Source organism: Pyxicephalus adspersus, chromosome 4, assembly GCF_032062135.1.
Source record: "Pyxicephalus adspersus chromosome 4, UCB_Pads_2.0, whole genome shotgun sequence".
Taxonomy (NCBI): domain Eukaryota; kingdom Metazoa; phylum Chordata; class Amphibia; order Anura; family Pyxicephalidae; genus Pyxicephalus; species Pyxicephalus adspersus.
In genome coordinates, this window is record NC_092861.1 from 145,608,110 (window position 1) to 145,624,991 (window position 16,882).

The following is a 16,882-nucleotide window of genomic DNA, read 5'->3' on the forward strand; positions in this document are numbered from 1 at the left end:
CTGGACTGCAGGTTAACTTCATTGAGGCTGCGGTTCATCCTCCAGTTAAGAAAAAGCAACCGCATGCCCATGTGGATTTCTGGGGTAGAGGGAGGCAGGGGTGTTATATTCCAGTGTTAAATCCCAACTTGTGTTTAATACCTTCTTACTCCAAAAGAGAAAAAGCAACTGACCCGCACCTTGACGCTTTTTGAAGCCGCACCTCAATCTGCAACTGCATGCACGAAATGGTTACCAGTTACTTTCATTTGAATAGGGGAGGTTGGAAACTTCTGTGCATGCAGCTGCAAATTCAAAAAGCATCAACGTGCTTTCGGTTGCTTTTCCTCTACCATTCACATGAACCAAATGCGACTATCTGTGCTGTGTGCACAATATGCCTCCCAACTGCTCCTATTCACTTGCAGAGAGAGGTTGAGCCTGCAGCAAAACACTTTGGAATTTCAAAAAGTAAACCACACAACAGGTAAATGCGTTTGTCGCATGGTTTTGCCTGCAATGTGGTTATTCCAGAAGAAAGCAACTTGCTTTCTGAAACCACCCCCAAATCCACTGCACACAATAGTTCCCAGCTGCTTCTATTCACTTGAATGGGAGTGGTTGGAACTATGGCAGAACCTTCAGAAGGTCAACCACAGGTCTGCAATGGCCCTTGCATTGCATTTATAGCTACATGCATAAAATACATAGAAGAAGCTGAACCTGCCATTTGCTTTGTGTTTGTCAAACTCTTTCTGAGATTGATATGGATCCGTCATGCTCAGCCTTTTCTGCTTGAGCCGGAGACCTGATTGTTCTATGCTGCAGGTCAGTAAAAGAATTAGGTCTTGTCTCCTTTCACCTCCTTAGATTGGACAAGTAAAGAAGACTGATGAGCTCCTCTTTTTGTTGAGCTTCTCCAACACTGTAACAACCATCAGAGAATACGAGCATGCTTACTGTGTACCTTAATAACCACCTGACAGCCAAGGTGTGCACTATTAGGCATACTCGCCCCCTGCTGGCCTGTAGTAATCATGGCAGCATCAACAGGTATTATTTAAATATGTGATTTTTAGCTTTCAAGCTTTTTTATTTTTCCTTCTGATCCTCTAATGAACTTTGTTCCCCAGCAGGGTGGCTCAGATAATGAGGATTTGCTTTTGGTCACAAGGCTTCAGTCTCCTGCACAAGAATTTCCCCCAGGGCTTTGATGGTATTATGGGAAGGGGGATGGAGGGGGTCACATGACACATTGTATAGGGATCTGCTCCATGAAATAATCACACTTTCACTTTCAGCAATCACTTTATATACAGAAATAGGTTTATGTCATCCTATCTATTTCCCTGACTCTGCTTCTGCAAAATGTATTGTGTTTCCTATAAATCAGGGCTGTCAAACTCAAATACACAGAGGGCCGAAATTAAAAACTTAGGCGGGGGCCAAACTTAAAATCTATTGACAAAATTGAGGAAGTTTACTACTGTATCCATAACTAACAAAAAAAAAAAAACTACACACACATTTAAGGGTTGAAAAGACTAATTTCTATCTATCTCTGCAGGCTGTGTGTTATTCATCCTCTCACATCACAAGTTTGTCTGACACTAAATATTGCAATATGCAGTCTCTAATGGATTGAAACAAACACAATGCCCCAGGTAGTCAGGCACCATGTGATGATTGCGTAGGCTTTGTGTCACATGATGGGTGTATAGGAATAATGTATTGCATGTATTGAAAATAATGTGAGGTGGTAGCGTGGGCCATATGTAGTTATTTTTTGGAATTCTTTGGGGGCCAGATTTGGCCCGCGGGCCAGAGTTTGACACCCCAGCTATAAATGTTGTCCACATCTCAGATTTTTACTGGAGACAAACACAACTGTTTGTGTAAAGCTACGTACACACTTCCAATTATTATCCTTGTTAAACGAACGACGAACGATCCTGCACGATATCTACGAATGATCCTGCACATACAGATAACGACACGATCGTTCGTAGATATTGTACACACAATAGATACGATCGTTTGAGCGATAGAGGGAGTGACGTGCACGACAGGAAGTGAACGAACGTTCGTTCGTCACGCATGCTCAGACCATGGACGATCAACGAACGATCGTACACACGAACGATGGTCAACGATCGTCGTCCAATCCGATCCGCCGGTCCGGTCGTTCGTTTCCAACGACTTTCCTCGTTCGTCGGCGTCGTTGGTTACTTTTTTTACGAACGATTTTTGCCCAATCGATCGTTCGTCGTTCGTTCGTCGTTCATTTTGAACGATAAAAATTGGAAGTGTGTACGCAGCTTTAGCCTCCAATCATCTGATGTGTTTACTTCACAATCCCTCTCTGTGTACCTAGGACTTACTGAAAACAATGAAACTCATCTTTTGCCCTTGTTGATCAGGAAGTAATTGCAATGATGGAACCCACCACCAGAGGGAGCTCTTGCAAATAAATCTTTGCAATATTGGTAATAAGGTACAAATATAGGATAATATTCATATAAAGATTGCTTTAAGGTGCATAAAGTTATTTTGTATAAGGTCCTGGGGGTGATGTGTGGTTCTCCTGAGGAATATCACATCATGAATTTAATCCAGGAATGAGATAATTTGCTGACAACAGACTCAACTGTAAAACTGAAAATTGTTCAGTGAAGCAACAATAAATGAAACCATTAAAATAATAAGAACAATGTAACCCAGCAGTAGGTTTGGTGTAAAAATGAGTCCACTGGTAAGCAGGGGGTCCTGGATAAAAATTCAGGCGCTGTGATGTTTTTTCCCCTACCTCCTAGATTGTAAGCTCTTTGGGTCAGGGTCCTCCCCTTCTATGTCACTGTCTGTATTAGTCTGTCATTTGCAACCCCTATTTAATGTACAGTGATGCATAATATGTTGATGCTATATAAATTCGGTTTATTAATATTAATAATAATATTAATAATAATAATAACTTTCACCAGTGGGGAGTGCTTATGGGTGATGTTCACAATGATCACCACTTGATAAATACGGATAGTGTCGATCTTTGAAAAATTGCGACCGTGCTAAAACATGGCAATCTTTTCAGCTGCTTGCAACTTTTGAGATGAAAATAGTGTCGCGTTACAGAGCAGTGCATTTTATTTTTGGGCAGTATTGTGTTTCTTTGCATTTCCATTGATGGGATTAGCAAGAAAAGAATGGTATAGCTATGAAACATACAGGATCTTTAAGAATACAATGCCATGGCAGGGAGGGGATATCCTGTAAAAAGTCAAACAAATAAACCCTTTTTTATTGGAACAATGAACGGAGAGGACCCCCACAGGCAGACAAAACAAAAACTCTTCCCAGGGTTGGGATAGCAGCCAAATCAATCCCAAGGGAACAGCCCTAGGAAATAACAGAAGCTGTAGTGCCACAATACTTCCACTAGATGGCGCTAGGGAGTATGGGCATTCCTCTGTATTAGGAAGCAAAGTCCAATCTGAAATCATTTGTAAGGTGTTTAGTTTACCTGCTTGGTGCAGCCAGCTGATAGCTCACACACAAACTCTACCTGTCAACATGGCTGGGGGGCCCAAGCTCAAAAACAAGAAGAAGAAATATAGAAAGCTGCAATCAGAGACAGAGCAGCTGCAGGAGGAACAAGAGGTGGCAGAGAAAGAAGTGGGCAGCAGCCAGCAGGAGCTTCCAGGGCAGAGCAAAGACAAGAAAAGCAAGAAAAAGAAAAAGAAAGACAGGAGCAGCAAGAAAGTGCACCTGTCCCCGCTTCCAGATAAATATGACCCTCTGGAGGAGGCGGCGGAGGAGATTGAGAGTAAGGAAGACAAGAAGTACAAGAGAAAACAGAAAGTGAAAAAGTATGCCAAGGTAAGCGGGCATGAGGGTGCCAAGGAGGGTCCTGCAAGAATGCCCACACTTGCTTTGTAAATATAGCCAACTTGGCCATTCGTTTATCATGACTTCTACATGGCAGAATTTCTAAAATTCTAATGTTACTGGCAGTATATTTTTTCCGGTAAAATATATAACTTCCATTGGCAATGATTAATTGTTTGATCTATGCCAGTGTGATGCCCAGGAGACGACTGCCAAGACGTGGTTAAAACATACCCAAAAACAAACGAAAAAGCATAAATGTCATCTATTGTATTATACTGGTTGCTTTAGTTTTCATGTTTCAAGTTCCCTTATTTTCACCTGGTTACCCTGTGAATAATAAAATTAGGGATTGTTCAGATCCCTAAGTGGGGGGTACTGCGGTTCCCAGCCATTGCCACCTTGGCAGTCCCCACCGCTGTGCTGATTTATACTAAAAGTTTGAAGAGTTTATAAAGTCATGAAGGGGCAGTAGTTGGGGATTAGTTGGGTGAGGTTGGGGTGCGGTTATGACTTCCTTACACCCCTGTACTGTGCCCGCGGGTGAGGGGCTACACAGCTTCCATAAGGAATGAATAGGGATGGTGGGCAATGGTGCAGGCTGGGGGAGGATCATGCCCATCACTCATGGGGTTGATGGAAATAACAACTGACAAAGTTAGGAATAAGTCTTTTGCTTTTTTTCATTTCATCCTACGGGCATTAGGATTTCTCAGTGGTTAGACCTTGGCCTGGGTCCCAGACTCGAATCTTGGCCAGGACATTATCTGCATGGAGTTTGTAGGTTCTCCTTGTGTTGTGTGGGTTTCCTCCGAGTACTCGGGTTTCCTCCCACATTCCAAAAACATGCAGTTAGGTTATTTGGCTTCCCCCTAAAATTGTCCTGTATATGACTATGGTAGGGACATTAGATTGTGAGCTCCTTTGAGGGACAGCTAGTGACATGACTATGGACTTTGTACAGCGCTGTGTAATATGTTGGTGCTATATAAATACTGTGTAATAATGATAATTTCTGGTGGGATTAACAGGTATTTTGTACAACAGCGGCACTGATCCCTTACTGACGCTCCTATTGATTCCCTATGGGTGGCTGCGGATGAGATGTCACGCCTGCAGTTCATGGGTGTAAGGAAGGTTCGGAGTGCTGGATGGGTATCAGTTGGGTTTTTTTGTTTGCTGCCCTATTGGGGAGATTTCCCTTTACTTCCTGTGTTGGTGACTCAATAAAGAAGTGAGAGAAAATCCCCCATTGGAATGGTTCCTTGCCTCTTTTGCAGGGGACAAGGCGTACTTATGTACTGGACCCCGAACAAAAGAACTTTTGCAATGCTGAAACTTTAAGATATCGGGGGCGGGGGGCCGGAAGGTTACTTAGCATGGGGCCCGGAAATCTGTGATGGTGGCTCTGATCTCCTGTTTCAGCAAACGCTGACATTTTACTTTTTTTATTGCAATTTGCCCCGCTGACAATGATCAGTGTAATAAATAGAGGGGTGAATGTCCCCAGAGGGAGGCAAATGGGTAACAAAAATCTGATTTATTATTACACAGTATTTTTTTATACAGGGAAATAAATCCACACAGGGGGAATAAATCTTTCCCTGCAGTATGAAAAAAAAAAAAAAAGTTTTGGCCTATGGACCCCTTTACATTGGGCCGTTCACTTTTACCGCTTGCAAACACATTGGTGTGATTCCCGCCTGGTAACGCTGAGATTTAATTGCCCCTGTAGCCCCCGCCTTGAAATATTCAGGGTCAGTTCTTTATAACACCAGGGCATATTCACTGCCATGGGGTCATTGGATTGGACTTTTTCTCACTATTCACATATTTTCTTATTGAATCCAAGCTAAAAAAAAGTTTCAAAAAGTTGGGTGAATCATGGATGAAAACTTTTTTTAATAGATCCCATGTGGGGTGAATTGATTCACCCTAAAGAACAAAGTTCCATGGATCCTTAGGGTTACTCCAGAGGTTGTAATGAACAATTTTGATGTCTTGGGTCAGTTTAGGTGACACCAATCATCTTTTTGGCTTTAATTAATGGAGCAAACTTTTTATGCTCTACATCTTTTCCTATGATTGGGTGATCTGAATTCTGATTGGATGAGCTCTGTACGCAACTCATACCAGTCTGGGTACAAGGGTGCAAGGAGGTGCATGAGGGCCCCGGACCCTTCAACAGCGACCCCCACAGGAGCTCCAGATCAGTTCACCAAGCCAGTTTTGCACAGGGCCCCACCGTCCGCCATTATTTCTGTCTAATCCTATGATTGGTTGGCTGCTGATTTCCTTATAGATCTGATTTGTTTGAACGGGTTCTGGGGCATTAAGCCTTATACAGATATCTGATGGAGTTCATATAAATGCTGCAGGAAATGATCTTTTGTGCAAGTGGCACCCCACTGTGCACACCTCCATAGGCCATTTATCGTTCATCAGGACAGATTGATAAATAAGCAATTAGTACAGATTGATGAACAATGTCCAGGGAAGTGCTGTACACGTTTTCACCATCCTGACGTATGTACGTATCTTTAGTACCAGATGTGAGATCCGTGTAAAGTTCACGATGTAATAAAATGTTCCAATAATAATCAGTGATCTCAGCACTGCAGATATTTTGTAATCTCGGTGACAACAGATATTTGACTTTAGACTCTGACCCGATGTGTTGTAATGAGTCATAATGATGTCTGATAGGATCGTGGTTAAAAATTCACTGCCTTATTTCATGACGTATTTGGCCAATAGCTTGGTAAAGTGGTCCCCTGACTCTGTTCATCATTCAGCCATAGAGGGTTGATGAACAATAAATGCTGACTGACCGCTGTTTATTCCCATGGAGGAGAATGGAAGAGGAAAGATCATTTCCGGCAAATTTAAATTGAAAAGTAACCAGGGAAATCGTCTACATCCTTGTTCTAAATAAGTGATTAGGAAGCCTGAGGATAATCATAACAGCAAGTAGTATATGAGCGAGGGATCATTGGCAGCCTTCACCTCATGCAGAATGTCACTGAACAAGTTCAACCGGCTCTGCTTGACCAGAGTTCTACTGCAATGCTTTGGGTGAAATCAGCGGTGAAAGTCACAGGACTGTGGTGAATATGTAGGGAGTTCCTTATATTTCCCATTTTGGTATGCCATGGCACTGTGCCCTCTAGTGGCATCACTTACAATGGGATCCCTAGATTGCAGGACATGTGACACTCCTGACAGTCATGTGATTTGTTTCCTCCGCCCTCCCCATCTTCATATTTCCATTGGTTCTGTCTGTGGGGCATATTTTAATGGAGAGTATTTAACACTGGACCGGCCGATCCAATCAATTTCCCTGTCTGTGATCAATTGGTTGGAAGTTTGATCTGTTTCCTGATTGATCAATCAGAAATCTGAAAACCTGGCACACCCATGGGTATGATATTCTGCCCCTAGGGTGGGCATGGGGTAAACCATCAGATAGATGGGAGTTTTGGATTGGATTTGCTCCATCATTTGATTCAACTTTTTTAAATTTTACTAAAATTTTCCAATATGTCCAGTTGAGGATTACGATTGGTTATGGTTTACAATTGGTCTGCTGTTATTTTTTATTTTGTATGTTACATAAGGACAAAACTTTTTTGTCTAATCAGGGGCGGACATAGCAATGTGCAAAGTGAGCCCTGGGGACACCTCGGCCAACGGGGGCCCCACAGCAGCTTGCACGGTCTTATGTCAGTCTGCACAGCCTCAGAGCCCAGTTCCTGCACCCCCTGCTACCCAGCTATCTACCCATTAGCACCAAGCTAGGGATGGCACGTGGGCGCCCCCTATCTGTGGCCGGTGAATATTCTCCCAGCAGTCCCTGTGCCAGCTGCTTTTCCCTCTATGGACTGCTGCTCACCATGGTGGGATGCCAAGGGGTGGGGGGCACTAGTCATTTCTGCACGGGGGCCCCATTAATCAGTTTTGCACAAGGGCCCAATTTGGCTGCCTTAAGATTTTGTAGCTTGAATAGAAAAGAGTTTTTACTGCCATCCTCCCTCTTAGAGATATTTCTTTATGATAACAATTTATCCCTTAGCTAAGTGTTTCTCAGCCAGGGATTGCTGGGGGTTCATTGAGAAATTTGCACCTCTCAGGTCAGTATAAGTGACTCCAATGATCTTTTTGGCTATCTGTAAGGGTGACATTCATCCCAATGGCCAGCAATGTAAGAGGAATTCTTCCTAATGTACTAATGTACTGTGATCTGTGTATTAAGTAATTATAGCCGGGGTTCCCTGAAGACCTGAAAGGTATTTTAAGAGTTCCCCCATGTTAAAAAGATTGAAAAAGCTGGTATAGATATTCTGCCCTAGGAGGGGTTGGCCAGTAGGTGGCACCCCAAACTGTACTGCCACCTGACCTGGCTGAACCCATCTCCTATCTCTGGGTGCAATGTCTGCTGAAACCAATTTCACTGATTCATATTATAAGGTAAAAGTTCATTGCTGTAGATCTGAACTTTGGAATTTCCTTCATTATAATAACTGAAATATCTCAGGATTATCACTTTGCTATTACTTAGATTAGAACACTATCAGGGTACAAAAGTCCAGGCTGGCAGAACACTTTACTTTGCTTGGAATAGGAAGTATCAGATTGTCTATCACCCCCCCCCCCCCACCACCTTCTCTTCCCTCGAAGAGACAATTACATTTGTCCTGAATTAGGCTTATTTGCACAATAATTACTTTTTTGTCAAATTTAATAAAGAAATACAACAAAAAATCATTAATTTGATCTATTTGCATTGGAGTTTATAGCTGCTGATCTTACCAGTTCATTACAAATCACTTGGTCACTAGTGGTAACATGTCCAAAGAGAAAAAAAAACAAACTTTTTTTTCCAAAAAAAAAATTACAATGGGAATTCAAAGTTTTAATGCGGAACTAAACCTTGTAATAAAAAAAGTTGTAACCAGGCTGGTGGATTACTGCAGAAAGGACAGGTGATGTTCTTTCTCCATTAAAATAACCTTACCTGCCTGATTGCAATATAATAATTACACTCACCTGTCCTTGCTCTGTCACAGGTGTTGGCATCTTCACTCGATCTTATTACAGGTTCCCGATCCTTGGCATGGCTGGGATGATGTAACTGTAATCTGAGTTCATTGAGTCCTGGTTGAAGGAACCCGGCGTATCCTGGCATCATACACTAGGCTCCATATGCACAGCTCAGCGTACTTGAAAAATAAAATTGCAAACAGGCAGATAAATGTTTTATTGCAGAAAATACATTTTCAGTCCCTTCTGCAATATAAAATCCCCTAATGGCAATTTTTAATTGTGGAATTCTAGTTCTGCTTTAGGTACAACTGTCAATCCCAATGAGTCCACTAGGTGGTGCTGTTGCTGCAGCTCCTTTGTAACATACTAATGGTCCCTGATAGTATTGTTGGGGGGGTACAGGTACAGGTGTTTGTTCATAAGGATGCCGTTATCAACATATGGGGTATAAAATGAATAAACAGATGCCCATGGCATCACTAAGGGGCCACACATAATACAGAGAACTGTCAGAGACTGCAGATGTGGAGGAAACTAAAGGAGATGGTCAGAGACGCTGCAGAAGAAGAATGTCATTGATTGAGGACACATTGGTCCTGGTTTATTAAAGCCCTCCAGGGCTCCAGAAGATAGACTATCATGGGAGAACCTCGGTGATCCAGCAAACCTGGAATGGATCAAGTCTAGGATTAAAAACATTTGCCAATATTAGCAAATGATTTAAATAAATCCTTTCCAGGTTTGCTGGATCGCCCTGGTCCTTCCATGATAGTCAGTATTGGTGAGCTTTAATAAATCAGTCCCATTGCTTGGAGATCACTGCCATTACCATACAAAATCAACACTTTTCATTCATTCATTCCAGGTGGCCTTTGGCTATATATAGGATTTCTCCATTTTCTATAATAAGAATGTACATTCATAAATTAGCCTTTCTACTCAATAGGTCTGATTTATTAGAGCTCTCCAAGACTGGAAAGGATAGACTTTCATTAGTGAAGCTTGGTGATCCAGCAATCCTGTAATGGATCCGGTCCAGGATTCAAAACATTTGCGAGAAAATGACTTTCAAATAATCCATTCCAGGTTTGCTGGATCACCCAGCTTTACTGATGAATGTGTATCCTCTCCATCCTTAATAAATCAGGTGCATTGCATTCTCAGAGTCATTTCATGCCCACTTCTATAGACCAATGGGTCATGATGGGTAATATGCACCTGAGCCCATGCTGAACCTCATCTACCCATAACACAGCTCAGGCCCCCTAGTGACAGGCCCCCCTCATTGCAGAAAAGGAGACCATCCTTCAGTAACCCCTCCCCCCCCAATGCAGACCCCTATCAGTAACATTACTTACCTGTCCTTCCATTCCCACAATTCTGCCTTCTCTTGGCTGCAGGGGCTTCACAGTGATGGGCATAATGGGCAGATACGGAGAGGTAGGTGGGTATGAACTCTGTATACAGACCCACACAAAGTGCCCATGCCGTCTACGGACCTGTTTGCACCTCCTGTCCCGGCTAGCACAGCCCCTGCTATGGGTGTATTTACAGGTCTATATATAAAACAATATGGACAACTCCCTTTTCTTCATCAACCTTAAATCACATGCCACATCCCTATATTACAATTTAAATTTTAGGACATTTAAGGCATTCAACCAAATCAAATATTTGTGTTTCATAGGCTTAGTATAAAACATTAATTTGTTTAAAACTTCATTAAAAAAAAATCATAAAATCATTAAATTATTCTTTACAGTTTTATAGTTGGTCTAGTGTGTGTTAGTAGGCATTAAACGTTCAACGCGTTTCACGGAGCGAACACTGCTTCATCAGGAACAAATAGCATTTATTATTCATCAGTGGCTCCCTGGTTTGAGCACCTACAGGGGCGATCCTTTCTTAGAATGTTATAGTATGCAGACCAATACCACAGCAGGGACGGGGAGAAGGAATAAGTCCATAAATGTTATAATTATTTCCATATAATACAGCAGGCTCACATTTAGTGCAGTGTTTGTCCTGTGTAGCTCTGTTCCCTCACAATTCTGGGGTCATACTGGTTTGGTTGAATGCCTTAAAAGTCCCAAAATCATTTACTTCTATCTGTTCAAGGTACAGGGACCGACCCCCCATGCCTCCTGTGGTGCCCATTCCGTCATGCCACAGTCTTGGAGGGCCCCATAAATCCTCCAGGAAGGGACCCGGTCTCTTTTCTCTTTCTGGCATTTATAATCCTTCTTTTTCAAAGTTTAGATTTTTGTCATGAATATAATTATTTTCATTGATATATTTTTTTTGTCATTATTTTCCTTTAGAACGTTGGCAAGGCTGTACGGGCTAGCTGCCGTTATTTGCTGATTGGTATTCAGGGACTGGCAAATGCCTACGTAGCTCCGTTTGGTGTCTCATCGGTGGTCTTCTCCTCCATGTCCCGCTAACCTGACCCAAACTTCTGAGTCCAGAGATTTCAAACACAGAACCTTCAGACATTTCCCTTAAAAAATGGAGCCCGAAGGATGGGGAACCTCAGCTTGGTCCAATAATATTCACATCCGTCCAATACAACATCATCCCATGAATTTCCCAGGGACGGCTCCCATTCCAGAAGATTCCTCCCCACCTGGTGAACATTGTGGAGCATCAACCAGCATTGGAAAGTCCAAAGTTTGCTTGTGCCAAACGTGGAACTTTGGTTTGTAGTTTTATTTTACAGAATAAGAGCAACACAATCTACAGCATTCCAACCAAAGCTGTGACATTTAGCTTGAAGCCGGAAGATGTAGTGAAGCAAGACATGGGATGAAACGTGTGCCTTTCATTAGTCATTTCCTATTGGCTGCTTTTTTGGGTCAGTTCAGCCAAAAGTAATACCTTAGTTGTAGGTGAGCCCAGGTTCTGGTTTCCTAGACATTTCAGCGGGTTCAAGAGGTCTCTGTGCCATAATTCCTGACTCTTCCTGTCCTCCTGGGCGCTTTTGGTGATCTGACCTTTGTTTGTTCCATCTCCTGCAGTTGCGCTCCAACTAATATCAAGTAGATAAAAAAATCCAACAGGGAGAATGTAGCTTCTCATAATGGTCACAGCAGGTATGTAGACCAAGGAATCATTTACAGGGATGGTTGGTGCCCCCTCTAATGGGCAGAACAAGGAACCTAGCAGAGGGATGGTTGGAACCCTTCAAAGTAGGCACAGAAGGTGGGCAGACCAAGGAACTCAGGAAAGCAATGTTTGGAACCCTCATAGTGGGCACAGAAGGTGGGCAGACCAGGGAACTTACCACAGGGATGGTTGGAACCCTTCATAGCGGCCATAAAAGCAGGGCAGACCAGGGAACTCAGCACAGGGATGGTTGGGACACCACATAAGGAGCACAGGAGGTGGGCATATCCAGAAGCTCAGCACAGGGAATGTTGGAACACCTCATAAGGGGCACACAATGTGGACAGACCCAGAAACTCAGCAAAGGGATGGTTAGAACCCCTCATAATGGCCACAGCATGTGGGCAGACCAAGGAACTTAGCAGAGAGATGGTTGGAACCCCTTATAATGTAAACAGAAGGTGGGAAAACCCAGGAATCTAGCACAGGAATAATTGGAACCACTCAAAAGGAGGTGGGCATATCCAGAAACTCAGCACAGGGAGGGATGGAACACCTCATAATGGACACAGCAGGTGGGCAGACCAAGGAACCTAGCAGAGGGATGATTAGAACCCTTTATAATGGTCACAGAAGATGGGCAGACCTAGGACTTCACCAAAGGGATAGTTGGAACCCCTCATAAAAGGTGGGCAGACCCAAATACTCAGCACAGGGATGGTTAGAAACCCTCATAATACACAAAGCAGGTGGGCAGACCAATGAACGCAGCACAGGGATGATTGGAACCCCTCATAAGGAGCAAAAGTGGTGGGCATATCCAGAAACTCAGCACAGGGATGGTTGGAACACCTTATGATGGGCACAGAAGGTTGGCAGACCCAGGAAGTTGGCACAGGGATGGTTTAAACCCCTTATAATAGGTTTAAGATAAAGATTAAACACTCTTGGTCCCACCATCCAACCTCTGAGACTCCCGGAGTTGTCTGCAGGCTCCTAATATTACACGAAATCATCTACAACCTCCCCACCCCATGGCATCCCCATTATGATCTCTATATATTTGAGGTGCATTGGCTGAGTGAGGCCAGCTGACTGTTGAAAATGTATATGAAGAATATGATTGCTGTGATAACTGGAGACACTTTTCTGCTTTTATAGATTTCCCTGGTAAAATGAAGCCCTATCAGGGGCCGTGTATACTTTTCTGCAAAGTCAACCTACCTTAAGTGAAACACAGGGGGCGCCATTGCTGATTCCTTCTGAAGATATGAATTGCTTGGCATTCTGAGTCACTGACCTGGAACATTGGAAATAAATCCTCATCTGCATGCTGGTCAATGACTTAGAGTATTAGGGGAAGGCAGCCATTAAAGTGGCATTTTTAAAAAAAAAAAAGACACTGCACTAATTGTAATATTTATCCCATGACAAGTTTACTTTAAATATAACTTATTTTTTGCTTTTTTAATGCAAACACTCTGAAATTGCAAAATAAAATAGAGAATTAATACACCCTTGCCAAACAGTGGAGGGAATAGACTGTTCACATAGCAAAGTCAATTATCCCTGTGCAAGGGATATTTCACTTAGCTTAGTAGATGATATGAAGCTTTGCTGACCGTCCAGTTATGTGTTTCCATGTGTTTGGGTATTCTTTGCAAAGTGATAATTCACTGCCCAAAATCTCTTTATAAATCAGCCCCAATGTTATTTCCCCCCTATTTATAAATTATTCCCCCAGTCTACTCCTTTGAAGTTTGCTGACAGATGGTTCCTATTAAAACAATGACTCGTTGTGCCATCTAGTGGCCAATCTCCAAAAGTGCACAGGTGTCACAATTATTATTATTATTATTATTAAACAGGATTTATATAGCGCCAACATATTACGCAGCGCTGTACATCACAATTAGAAATTTAAAGGAAATAACAGAATATGACATGGGGAATATTTATTAAATAGAGCCCAGTGTGTCTTGTAGTCAAGTCTAAACATAATAAAAAAAAACATCAATATGAAATATAGAAAATAAGGAAACACAGATTTGCAGGTATGCGTGCACCATGTTTTACTTTTTTTGGAGCGTTTGTGAGAAAAAGATACTTTAAGAGAAGTGAGGTTTTTTACCATTCTTTTCTATAGTATTGTTTTGGAAGATGCTGAAACCATTAAAAAGCCTTCAGGAGCAGATACAAAAAACTAAAACACCCTCTATGTTTGCAGGAATGTAGAAAGTCATATTAGCAATGCTTGTTCAGAGGTGTAAGAAGACTTAGTATAGAGAGGTAGGGTTATTCCCCATACAGTCCGGTGATTAGATGGATATTGCATGTTGATGAAGGTAAGACATAAGTGTGTATTAGAGGGGCCATTAGTGGCTTTTACTGCTCTCATATCAATTTGCTTTCAGTTCCAGTTTTGTAGGATGGGTTGGGCTGTCCTGGTGCTACAAATCCATTTAAAACTGAATATCGGATATAAAGATACAAATAAATACAGCAATCCAACAAAATTATTTTTTGGGTCATCTGAATAAGAGTAATACTGCTTGCTTTGGGCCTTTGTATTTCAGCTTTGATTAGTGGGCTTTATTGATTTATTAAAGCTAAAATATAGGCATTCATATGGGAACCTGGGGGATCCAGTTAACCTGGAGTGGATGTGGTCCAGCATTTAAAGTATTTTGCCAACTAAGAATTAATTATTTTTAAGAAAGTCATTCCAGGTTTGATTGACCACCCAGGTTCCCCTATGATAGTCTATCTTCTCCAATCTTTGATAAATCAGACCCAATGTCCATAAAATGTTTTCAATAATTTAGAATGAATGCAGAAACTGTATTTGGGGCACCAGGTCTTCCCTTTCCCTATATAGAGGACGGATAACAAAGTGACATGGGTGCAGTAAAATAATTCCAGGGCCACGCTTGAGGCGTAGATGGATTGGAAGAGGCGAAGGGGTGTTTTAGTTTCTTGTTAAAGTATTACTGTGGGCATTATAGAAAAATGACATATATAGTATGATGTGGTCCATCGCTAGCATAAACTCAGCAGTAATATAGAGTTATCCAAGTCATGAAGATATAAAACTTTCAAAAGTATTTAGTGAAGTTGTAAATTGATTCTACGCACAGGAGGTGCACAAGGATGTAACGGCTGGGTTTCCCATGACTTTTTGCATTATCTTAGCATCCTGCTTTAAAAACTGTAAATGTATCATAATAAGGGCTAATGAAGCCATTTCAGGGCAAAAATTACCCCTCTCTAACCCATCCTGCATGATTATAGCTAGATATACTCACTAAAATCTTGATTTCTTCACCATTTTTGGTGCAGAGGACCATTAATCCAATGCTGCAGATATGTCCTGGAACCCAACTGGCCCTTTCTGCTGACTTCATGGCTGCAGAATTCTTTTCTTTTTTCCAAAAAATAAGACCCCCCATCTCCATGATGAGTAAGATCCCCATCTCTATGATGAGTAAGACCCCCCCCATCACCATGATGAGTAAGACCCCAATCACCATGATGAGTTAGACCCCCAACTCCATGATGAGTAAGATCCCCATCTCCATGATGAGTAAGATCCCTATCTCCATGAATAGTAAGAACCCATCTCCATGATGAGTAAGACCCCCCATCACCATGATACGTAGGAACCCCATCTCCAATTTGAGTAAGATCCCCCCATCTCCATGATGAGTAAGATCCCCATCTCCATGATGAGTAAGATCCCCATCTCCATGATGAGTAAGAACCCAATCTCCATGATGAGTAAGACCCCCATCTCCATAATGAGTAAGACCCCCATCTACCCATTGTCCATGTCATGCAGGCAGTGACGTGCACACCCAAAAAAAACCCATATCATCCTTTATTGGAGGAAAGAAGACCCAGGGTATCACATAGAGCTGTGCTTTAAATAGACCAGAGACCAGAGCTTTAAATAAATAAAAAGCCATAATAAATAGGCAGTGTTAGTTAGAGGGGTGGGAAGGAGGTTATTATTTGACATTAGAGCTGATCCCTGGGACAATCCTAAATTACCTCCCACTATTTAAATGACCACTGGCATAGAAAAAAAATGTAGGTACCCCTAAAATTAAAAACAATCTTACCAAATGCCCCAGTCATGTGGCTCCAGCCCCAAGTTTTATATTTTAGAATAGAAAAGAAAAGCCTTCAGCAGAGATATCAGCAGGAGGGATCGGCCATTGCAGGTACATATGCAGCCCTGGTTCGGTGGTCCCCTGGAGCCAAAAGGGGTCCTGTCGATGGAAATGGACAGAGGATTGTGGTGAGAATCCCATTACTTGGTATGGGAAACTGAACAACATGAGGGATAGGTTAAAGAAGTTTTAAATGGAACTTGCTGTTTTCATTCTTTCCAGTTTATAATAAATCCAGAGCTGGAATCGTCTGTTCAGGATTACCATGCAGATCTTTCCTGGAATTGGTTTGTACCGTGCATGCTGAACAATGGCAGCTTCCATCAGATAGATATAAATGGGCTGCTAAAATGCAATGTGACTTCACAACCCTTGTGGCTTCTCTGCATTAAAAACAAAAAGATGTAAAAATGTTTACTCTGATTTATAACATTTTTCAAAATTAGAATACAAAGTAAATGCACAATGTAGCTTACAGAGACTGACGAGGAATATTGTACAGATTCAGTGTTTACTTTATTTTTAACTTTCAATTTTTATATTGTAATTTAATTGTTTTATAGAAGTAAATATGTGATAAGTGTAATAGATGAATTGTAACTTAAATGAGGAATTGCTGGCCAGGTTAATCCAATGTTGTACTGGATACTGGAATAAAAGTTTTAATGTGTAAGTAAAGCTTTAATAAAAGTTTGCATATA

The 16,882-nt window shown here is 41.9% G+C and overlaps 1 protein-coding gene across 1 annotated transcript; it reads left to right on the top strand.

Annotated features, from left to right (window-relative positions):
• Positions 1 to 3,385: 3,385 nt before the first annotated feature.
• On the top strand, positions 3,386 to 16,882 carry C4H1orf115 (chromosome 4 C1orf115 homolog). The gene is made up of 2 exons (XM_072409886.1): positions 3,386 to 3,852; positions 11,226 to 16,882. Exons 1-2 carry the CDS (start codon positions 3,547 to 3,549, stop codon positions 11,346 to 11,348), a joined length of 429 nt encoding a protein of 142 aa, XP_072265987.1. The 5' UTR covers positions 3,386 to 3,546; the 3' UTR covers positions 11,349 to 16,882.

Excerpts from the sequence above, each read along its gene's own strand:
- C4H1orf115 (XM_072409886.1), top strand. The coding sequence starts at position 3,547 with ATGGCTGGGGGGCCCAAGCTCAAAAACAAGAAGAAGAAATATAGAAAG. Across the intron at positions 3,853-11,225 it reads AAGTGAAAAAGTATGCCAAG|AACGTTGGCAAGGCTGTACG; the intron begins GTAAGCGGGCAT and ends ATTTTCCTTTAG.